The 10,709-nt window shown below is 37.9% G+C and overlaps 1 protein-coding gene across 2 annotated transcripts in view; it reads right to left on the reverse strand.

Annotated features, from left to right (window-relative positions):
- Positions 1-10,366, reverse strand: part of LOC118558329 — a 125,071-nt gene extending 114,705 nt beyond the window's left edge. For both annotated transcript variants that reach the window (XM_036128845.1, XM_036128846.1), the window contains exons 1-6: positions 10,085-10,366; positions 8,348-8,659; positions 7,388-7,519; positions 5,189-5,223; positions 4,353-4,424; positions 2,603-2,674 (exon numbers count right to left, since the gene is read on the reverse strand). In XM_036128845.1, the coding sequence (XP_035984738.1) occupies positions 2,603-2,674; positions 4,353-4,424; positions 5,189-5,223; positions 7,388-7,519; positions 8,348-8,534 (498 nt within the window). In that variant the 5' untranslated portion in view covers positions 8,535-8,659; positions 10,085-10,366. The remainder of the gene's footprint in view (positions 1-2,602; positions 2,675-4,352; positions 4,425-5,188; positions 5,224-7,387; positions 7,520-8,347; positions 8,660-10,084) is intronic.
- Between the last annotated feature and the right edge of the window lie 343 nt (positions 10,367-10,709).

A 10,709-nucleotide genomic window follows, 5' to 3' on the forward strand; every position in this document is an offset into this window, starting at 1 on the left:
CTCATCTCTGTAGTTGGTCTCATTACTGTTGGAGATGAGACCAACCACAGCGGTGCCATCTGCAAATTTATCTTTTGTGTTTGTGGGGAGGACAGCAGAACAGTCCTGGGTGAAGAGAGTGAAGACAGCAGGGCTGAGGACACAACCCTGAGGTGTTCCTGTGTTGAGGATCAGTGGAGCAGATGTTCCCTATCTTCACCATCTGGGGTCTGTTGGTGAGGAAGTCACTGATCCAGGAGCAGAGCAAAGTGGATAATCCATGTTTTAGAGCTTCAGAGCCAACATGTCTGGGAGCACGGTGTTGAATGCTGAGCTGAAGTCCATGAAGAGCATCCTCACATGGTGTTGAGCTGCTGCAAATGGGTCAGAACTGAGTGAAGTGCAAACAATACAGAGTCCTCTCTGGAGCGATTCTCCCTGTAGGCAAACTGCAGGCTGTCCAGCCCAGCAGGGATGGCATCGTAGAAGGACTTTAGGAGGATCCTCTGGAAGAACTTCATGATGGGGGTCAGAGCAACAGGACGTTAATCATTGAGGCAGGTGATGGTTGATGATGACTATGGACCTGCCTGCTTCTGAGCCTGAGACCCGTTGACTTGGTGGTTTCTATTTAGAAGCAGCTCTACACTCATCTTTTTAAAGTCACTGAATTTTAATTATAATAATTACTGTATCAGTGCGTCTTTTAGTAGTTTCATCTTGCTGTGAACCTCTTTGTATAACCTATAATATATACAAATTAATAATAAATAAAATGCCTACTGTAGTAACAACTTTGCATGAAAACTCCAGAACTTTTTATCTTGTTCATAGTTACTTTGACTCGCAAGGACTTTATTTTTTTCTGGACATTGGAGATCAAATTTGAGGCCACAATGTGTGCAGCTGTATGTAGTAGTAAAAGTAAATAAATAGGTTTTTTACATGGTTGTCAGAGCAAGTTTCTGATAGTAGCAAGTTAATTCTGCTGACCCCTAGTGGTAAGATTAAAATTTGTCCACTTGACTTTTTCTTTAGTAAACCATATATCTGTGTTAAATAAGTAAACATCTTTGGTAACAAGCTTTGCTGAAAGGTTCTGAACTATTTGCTGTAAAAATTCTGAATAATTCATTAAAAATCCTTTCAGATAAATCCAGAAAATCTCAGATCTAAAAATGTGGAGAGCAGGAGGTCAAAGATAAGATCCAGTTTGTTCAAAAGCACAGCTCACTACCTTGAACCAATAACTGGCTAAGATCAGTAGAGGTGGGTGGATCGATCCTAGGATAGATACTATCGATACCAACGCCGTAAATCAGAGTGGTCATCTTCAGCAGCAGTTCATGTTAACTTTCAAAATATTATCTATCATATGTTACTGGAGCCCACAGAGAAAATGTAATTAAGACTTTGAAAGAACCCAGTACATATATCCTATTAAAAAGTGTTATTTAAGATAACATTAGTTAATCCTTTATTCGTCCCACGATGGGGAAAATTATAGGATTAAAGCAACAGGCAGGAGCACACAACACAGACAAAATTACATAAGGATTGAAAGATATAAGAGGTGGATTAGGAAAAAAAAACACTGAACACAACATTATTATTATTATTATTTAATTGTAATAATAAAATAAAAATCACAAAACCCCGAAAGGTCAACAGTTTCATGATACATCAAGCTTAAATGTTAAAAGTATTGGTATCGGATCGATATCGGCGATACTGCCCCTGTATTTACTTGGTATCGGATCAATTAAAAACTCCCGGTATCGCACACCTCTAAAGATCAGATGATATGAGTTAGTTTCTACTTTGCTGGCAGAAAGTTGTATTTTACATAATGATGATGAGTTTATGTACAATAAAATATAAAATACTTTGGATTATTTTAGTTCTGTTCATAAATTAACCAGTTACTGAATATTGATGTTGAATCTCTTTGTTTCACTATTTACAGTCCACATATATAACAAAGCTCTATCATATAACTCACTAACTGTACATTTCTGCTCAGATTGTATTTACACTCATTAAATGCAACAGCAAACGGTGCAGCACCAGCTATAAATGAATGTGTTAGTATCACTGACACTTAAACCCAAAGGTCCACTTCCTGGAAAATGGTTCAATAAGGTGTGAAGAGACGTTTTATTTCCTTATGTGGTTCATTTTGTCTTAGCGATGCTGCTGCAGAGACTGCTGGGGTCGATGTTCACCTCCGTCTTATTTTTAGTCCTGACAGCAGAATAAGTCACAGAGTCTTTGTCCTGTTTGACCTGCAGCACAGAAACCACAAACTGTTTCAGTTCCATTTGAAAGACTTTCCACTTTCATCTATGTTATCATTTAACATGTTTCCAAACCTTGTGCATAATGGAGCTGTTCAGTCCGGCCCCATTCACATGGTTTTATGGTTTAAAAATAACCCTCCTCTGAGTAATTAGGGAGAAATTGAGATCAGATTATGATACATTTAACAAAGTTTAGTGAAAAGATGAATTAATTTAATCTTCTACCTGAAGCTTAGATTAAATTGTATCCTTCATTGATATTACAACATTAAACAAGCAAATTAAAATGGGACTGTTATAAAACTGCTTATTGGGTCTCTTACCTTTATCTTATTAGACATTCTGTCCTTAAAATGGTCAACAGTGGCATAGGTCACAATGGAATACACCTCATCCTGGGGAAAATGGACAGTAAACCTTTATTTACTGTTATAATAGAGACAATCTGCATCTTTCTAACCACATCAGCTCTTCTGTCTTATTCTATTCTGCTGGATTTGTCTTACTGCTTCCTTTATTTTATTTACCCAGTAATGTCTCATTGAGAAACATTATGTCTCCTGCCAAGGAGTCCACAGAGCAACATGATGGATAGATTGTTGCCGTGCCAACAGCTCATGCTGGGCAGCTTCTTGTCATACGGCCCCAATGAGGAGCTGCTGAAACTGCAGGACTTTGTCCAGGAAGTTTGGTCTACTTTCAAAAGTGCAGCATGAAAGTAAACCACACTAACCAACAGAAGGTTTAATTTTTCTCTCTGCTCTCACTCTATCAAATTAAGTTCCCTGGACTATTAGTTTGTAAAGACGCCTCAAAAGGAGCAAAATACCTTTGGAACAAAAGTATTATTGGATAGCTGAGAGTAAAGCAGAGAAGTTTGCAAAGTGTCATGACTGCAGAAATTGTATAAGGACAAATATCTTATTCCATCAGCCAAGCACAGTAGTGGGGGACTGATAATTTAGGATTTTAGAGATGTCCTCAAAGAACACTGAACAGTTTACAGCTATTGAGCCAAACTTTAACTCTTCTGTGTACCAGAGTATCCTAAACTCAAATGTGAAGCCATCTGCCTGAAGCTCTAGCTAGAGCTAAACTGGGTAATGTGAGTTTATCGCTCCATGGAGGACATGGAATGACCCCAGTTCCTGCAAACAGTCAACAGAAGGTAAGCAGTTTAAATAAAAAACAAAATGATAACACATAAACTAATTATTTAACAAACTGTCTATAGGAGAACAAAGCAATCTGGTCTGCAAATGTACAACTCTGAGGAAATTTAAAACTGTTACCTTTGCTTTTAAAACGCCTCAATAGACAGAAATCAGGGATAGAGGGATGGAGAAGGCTTTGGACTAAAAGCCCAGCTAGGTAATTGAACCAGAGACCTGTCCTGTCAAAGACTCTCAGCCTCAGTAAACAGGTGTGTCTGGTTAATCTAAAGAGCTACGCACCAAACATTACATTTCTCACTGAGACTAAAACTTGATTAATTTAATGTGGTAAGTCAAGAACATAACAGCTGCTGTATTTTACTGAATTATCAAAATCAACATGTGCTTCTGTCATGAACTACAAAATGGCTGCTGATCAAAACTGTGACAGTTTTTTTTTTAAATCTCTGATAAGTTTAGAAAAGAGGAAGTAACTGTTCATTTCCTGTAACTTTGCACTTCATGACTGCAAAGACGATGAAGAACCGTCAGACCTGCTTTTAGCAGAACAGATCCACAGAGGTTCTGCAGCCACAGCCCTCCATGCTGCACTGTCCCATCTGGAGCATCAGGGGAGAAATGTGCAGCTGCTTTCTGTGGACTATAGCTCTGCATTTAATACCATCCTTCCCCACAGACTAGTGGACAAACTGGTTAACCTGGAGCTCCCTCCTGCTACCTGGATGTGGATCTGGACTTCCTATCAGAACTTAGTCAGAGAGGGAAAATATACTCATAAATTAATTAATTTAATCTTCTACCTGAAGCTTAGTATAAATTGTTTCCTTCATTGATATTACAACATTAAACAAGAAAATTAAAATGGGACTGTTATAAAACTGCTTACTGGGTCTCTTACCTTTATCTTATTAGACATTATGTCCTTAAAATGGTCAACAGTGGCATAGGTCACAATGGAATACACCTCATCCTGGGGAAAATGGACAGTAAACCTTTATTTACTGTTATAATACAGACAATCTGCATCTTTCTAACCACATCAATTCTTCTGTCTAAAACATCCAGAGTCCTAAATGTCAGCACCTGCTCCCCACAGAGCTGTGTGCTGACCCCCTGCTTTACATCCTCTAAACTCATGACTGTTCCCTCACCCACCACAGTAATGACGTTGTCAGGTTTGCATACGACTTCACCGTGGTGGGGCTCATCTCGATAATCTTTTCAGCAGTTCTGAAAAGATTATCGGCTTTCCTCTCCAAACACTGCAAAAAATGACACTGTTCCTGTTGCCTCAAAAAGCAAATGGCATCATCAAGGACATCTCACATCCTGGTTACGCTCTGTTTGAACTGTTGCCTTCAGAAAAACGCTACAGAGCATGAAAAACAAGAACCAAACGTTTTTTAAGAACAGCTTTTACCCAACAGCAATAACCACCATCAATGCTGATGAACACATCTGGTATGCAATATGCTCACAGGGAACGATGGAATATATGTGAGGAATGATTATTTGTAATTTTCATGTTTTTTTAAGTGTGGGGTACAGACTGGTTGGCAATTTTTTAATCTTGATGTACTTGTTACAAATGATAGCAAAACTATAATCTATTCTATTTGCTTCAACCTTAGTCCCAATTTTCAAACTATTCTTAAAAATATGAAGAATAATTTGATGGTTTTCCTTTGGGGTCTATTAACTATAGGTAATATGTTTGAGCGAGCCAATACTCACATGATGATGACTCTCATGGGCTGAATCTTGATCTTCTAGATAAAAAGAAACCAAATCATTATAATTATTTCCATCAACATTATTTAATGATCATATTCAACTTCTGTTTTTTTTTAACCACTATCAGATGAACCACACTGTGGTTGCTATGGAAACAGCTCTTCCTTATTCTGAGAAAAGTTATTTACAGCAGAAAGATCAATGAGATAAAAATGAACATGAACACAGCTCTGTTTAGAGAAATGAACATAGAGGATGGGCAGTTTATTATAACTAACAAACACAAGTAGTTAAACAGTCAGAAGTACTTGACTGTTTTAGAAATACACAGCAGTCAAAATAAAAATACATGAATAGATAAATAAATAAATGGAAACTAAAAAAAGAGCCAGAGCAACCTGGCCAGCATCTGTGAAGGTTAGTTGCCTTTATTGGACATTTCTAAAATAATGTCACATTTGTCCAGAGACATCACGGTTTCCCGGATAGTCGAACAAGAATAGTGCAAACTAGAATGGCAACAACTGCAATACCAATCATTCTAGAAGATGACAATGACCCAGGAGCTTTATTTTAACCTACTTCACTCTAAAAACCCAGCGTAGAACAGCTTAAACATTGGTTCAAATGCAGAGGCCTCAAAATGAGCGAAAAGAAAGCAGTATTATCATTTTGCTGCTCACTTGTTGAGCGGCTGAAAAAACAAGATAAAAACAGAAAAATGCATTTTGTTAGAAAAAAGCAAGGCCTTAAAATGTGACTTCATGTTCACAAAGAAACCCAAGAAGCTGCAACAACTGACTCACGAAAGTTGCAAGTGACTTTAGGGACAAACAATTGGTGAACAACTCAGATCTTTACATAAATAGAATATAATCAAGGAGGATTAAATAATTAATAAAACGACTAAGTAGTGAAATGACTGACTCCGGATTGGTTCTTTTAGACCTACTGTTCATTACATGTGAAGTATGTTCTACTGAACAAATACGTTAGCAAGGCTGGATCTCTGATAGAGATTCTGGTCCTGGACCCAAGGGCCTAATCCGACTTGGGAACCATGTAAGGGCTGCAAAACTAGTAGCGTCAATGGAGTCTGTGCCTTACATATTTTAGAACATATGGTAGGAGAAAAAGTGGGTGAGAGGACACTTTTATTTTAAATCTGGTGATTATTTCAGGACAGTTTCTACATAAGGGGAGAAATGGACCAACAGCCCACCAACAGACAAATGAATCTTTGTGGGCTCATGAACACAAACCTAGTGTCTGACAGTTTTTTTGTCTTTTAATTTTGCTGATCTATACCAGTTTTGGTTCTGGTGAGCTTCAATGAGGTTCTGATTCAGCTAGCAGAATGATGCTCCGTATACCTTTGATTTTGGGTAGCTGCTCTCTGCACTCTGTTGTCTATCTGCACTTTTTGAGAAATTTATGACTGTAATTATCCAGTTAAAGGTTGCAGCTGATTATCTTCTTGGACACAGCCCAGACTCTATGATTAAAGAATTATCTGTAGCTTCAGCAATGGATGCAACAAAGAGCCCAATCATAAGAAGCTGTTCTAAACCACATCAGCTGCCCATACTGAGAGGTCTTTTTCACCCTCCATCCTCTAAAGATGTTTTTAGTGTAATGTTGGTCCAATGGTAACTGTTGCTGTGCTGCAGCTTGAACAGATCCTGTTCTCAGTGGATGTTTTAGGAGTGATTCTATCCAGCCAAGCTACAGGTGACAGCGGTCCTTTGGTAGTTTATCAACATCAGTGGTGAGTGTTTTTTAACCTTTAGCTTATTCTGATTGTCTTAATTATGTGTGAGCTGCTAAACAACATGAGAGTTGACAGAAACCCAGAGGTCAAGTTCTAACAGACTGGAAGAGAGCTGATGTTCAATGTGGGCAGAAAGTTCTAGATTGAGGCTCACTTTGACTTCCACTTGCACTGGACCCCCCTGAAACCTGGCTGGCCCTCCCATATGAGCCAACCAGGAGGGAGGGCCAATCTAACCCCCAGGACAAGAGTATGAAGAAGAGGAGATAGAATGGAGTCTAAAAGAAATATTAGGAACATATGAGGATAGGAGGAAAACAGTAATATAAATAAAATATTGTTTTTATTTTTCCAAAATACAAAACTAAAACATAGAATATAGTAGGTGGATGCTATAGTTAAACACTGATGTGCAGCAAATCTAGTACCTGTTGTGGTGCTGTGATCCTTTTTAACTCTGGTTTTCCTGAGTTTGATAAAAACAGCAGCAAGAACCACCAGCAGCAGGAGAACACAGATCACTGCTCCAAGGATGATGATGGTTCTGTTGGCAGGAACTCCTGTTAAGAGACAGAGAACATGATAGAGAACATGCAATGCAGAAGGTATAACAAATCTGAATGAAAAAAATATTAACAGATATCACTCAACTTCAAGAAACAAATTATAATAAAATGACATCATACCTTTAAAGTCAGGTGGGTAGTGAGCTTCTATCTTCACTGTGTTTCCCTCAACAAACTGGCAGGTGTATCTTCTGTTGCTGCTGCTCTGAAGCTTCACAGTGAGATTAGAATCACAGCCAGTCTGTCCTCTAGACTTGAACCCAACACCTTCACCAAGCAGCTCACTTCCTGTCTCATCCACCCAGAGGAGGCTCTTCTCTGGACAAGGACCCAACTCACTGGATCTGACCAGAGAACACTGTAATGTGAAATCTCCATCCTTTGTTGGATCAGCACCTGGTGGAGATGGAGAGACTGGAAGAAAACAAGACAATAACTTTTCAGAATAAAAATATTAAAGCATCTTTTTTATAAAATGAGAAAACAAACAAGACAACTTTTATTTTTAGGCTTATAAACAGCAGATGTTCTGTGAACATATTGCAGACTAACAGCTGACAGGAAGTAAGAAAGGTGTAAAAAGTAAAAAGGCTACAAGTTTAATTAAGGAATCGTTACTACTACTAAATAAATATCACTCTATGAAAGTAATATAATGAATTGTTTTATCTATAAAAAAACAACAGATCTGGTTCCAGTCCAGGCTTCACTCAGATGATAACAACACATCATGATCTAAACAGCCAACTCCATGCAGGGACTTCAGGGTTAAGAAGGACTGATATCAGCAGGTATAAAAGTCAATGAGTTTAGATTACTCACTGCTCATCATGTTTAAATACACATCTGTGTCAAAGCGTCCTCCATCCCAAAGCTGACAGGTGTAACGTCCAGCATCCTCAGCAGTGATGTTGTTGATGATCAGAGAGCATTTATTGTCCAACCTCAGCCTGGCAGCTCGAGCTGAACTCTGAACTTTTCCTCCATGAACTTCATGTTGACGCTCCATGTTTTCAGCTCTCGTATAAAACCAGTCAACAGTGGAGCATGAGAGAGATGATGAAGGTCTTTTACAGGACAGAACAGCATCATCTCCAGCTCTGTGGTAGATATGGACTCCTTCTCCCCTGATAACTGCAGAGAAAGAATGTTTTATACAACATTTAGCTGTTAATAATATTAGTCACTGTGTTTTTCTGCCACTTTTCACTTAAAGTATGAAATCTGTTTAAAAATAAACTATAAAAAAATTGTTAATCAGTATCAGTAAAATGATAACAAAAAATTACAAGAATATTTTAATAAAATAATGTATTATAGGTCATAATTTGTAACCAAACTACAGAAACCATGATCTAATTCCAGTTTGACCATTTTATGTCCTTTTCTCAGTCTTTGAGAGTTTTCTTCAGATCTGAAGATATTGATTTTATTTCATTCTAATGGTTTAATTACTGGTTACACATTTTACTGGAAACCAACATCAGTTATAATTAGTTCAGAAGGAAAATGTGTCAAATTATCCTGAAATTTATTCACAGGAACAGGTCACATGTACAAAAAATAACTTTTAGGATGACCATAAAAATGTGTTAGTGTGAAGTATTACTTGTCATAAAACCTCAGTTTATACTGAAGAACTGGCTGATTTAGTGGCCTTTAATTTTAATATTTAATATTATCTAATCTGGGTACTAACTGAACACATAACCCACAGTCTGAAGTCTCTGTGGACGTTTCTAAGCTTCAGACGCTGATCTTGTTTCTTCCTGTTTGGTTTGACTTCCTTCTTTTCATTTTTCTCCTCTAAACAGCAGCTCTGTTTAACCAACACACCAATCACCCTCTAGAGTTAATAATAGGAGTGTAACGGTCCACAAACATCAGGATTTAGTACATTTAGTCAGGGAGCAGTGGGCTGCCTACACTGAGTGGCATCCAGGGATCAATCTGGAGCTAAGGGTCTTTCTCAGGGAGCCATAGTGGCAGTCTGTGGATCTTCCACTCTGAACCCAGAACCTCCAGGACACAAGTGCAACGCTCTGACCACTGTGTCACCAATCCTAGAGCTGTACTGTTCTACCTCTAGTCATTAATAATGTTTTCTTTCAGCAGGTTAAAAAAGGTAAAGAAATTTGGAAAGAACTAAAAACAGAGAGTTCATTGATTCAGTTCAATTTGGGTCTAAAGATCTAAAGCTGATCATAATCTTTATTTAAAATAAAACAGCACACATTTGTACATTATTATCCATCCTAAAGAGAATAGCCACAAAGCTGAATTATTATCAGTTTTAAATCTGCTCTCACACGTTTTCATGTCTTTACTTCCATAAATCTCACTTAGTAGCCTACCGCTGTATGAAAAGACTGGCTTTGATTCATGGAGCTACAACCTTTGTCCTCTTTGCTTTCATGCAGGAAGTTTCAGTGTTTCTGAGCTACAGCAGATAATAAAAGAAGGTTTAAAACTATTTATATACAATACAAAACAATCACAAAAAATTCAAGTAATTTTTGCTTTTTCTCTCATTTCCTCCATGAATAAAATACATCCTACCTTTAAACACAGGTGTGTAGTGAGCTTCTATCTTCACTGTGTTTCCCTCAACAAACTGGCAGGTGTATCTTCTGTTGCTGCTGATCTGAAGCTTCACAGTGAGATAAGAATCACAGCCAGTCTGTCCTCCAGACTTGAACCCAACACCTTCACCAAGCAGCTCACTTCCTGTCTCATCCACCCAGAGGAGGCTCTTCTCTGGACAAGGACCCAACCTGCTGTCTCTGACCAGAGAACACTGTAATGTGAAATCTCCATCCTTTGTTGGATCAGTTGGAGATGGAGAAACTAAAAGAAAGTGAAAACTTTTCTCAGTCTAAAAGATTAAGAAGAAACTTTCTCTAAAATGAGAAATTAAAATAATGCGGCTTTATCCAATGTTGTGAAAAACAGAATAGGAAAGAGCTACAAAAAATCCTTAATGAACTTCAGATGTTGTTTACATGTTACTTTGTGATCTGCACTAATATTGCAGCTCTGAGCAGTTATTAACTAGAATTATGGATTAAAACAAAAGTTTTGCCCCGCCTTTAGCTCATTCAGGAAGCAGCAGACACCCAACAAAGGTCATTCAACAAAAACACAGTATGGGGCAGAAATAACATTAAAAACACATTGAGTTTCA

The sequence above is a fragment of the Fundulus heteroclitus genome, unplaced genomic scaffold (genome assembly GCF_011125445.2).
Source record: "Fundulus heteroclitus isolate FHET01 unplaced genomic scaffold, MU-UCD_Fhet_4.1 scaffold_123, whole genome shotgun sequence".
NCBI classification, from domain to species: Eukaryota; Metazoa; Chordata; class Actinopteri; order Cyprinodontiformes; family Fundulidae; genus Fundulus; species Fundulus heteroclitus.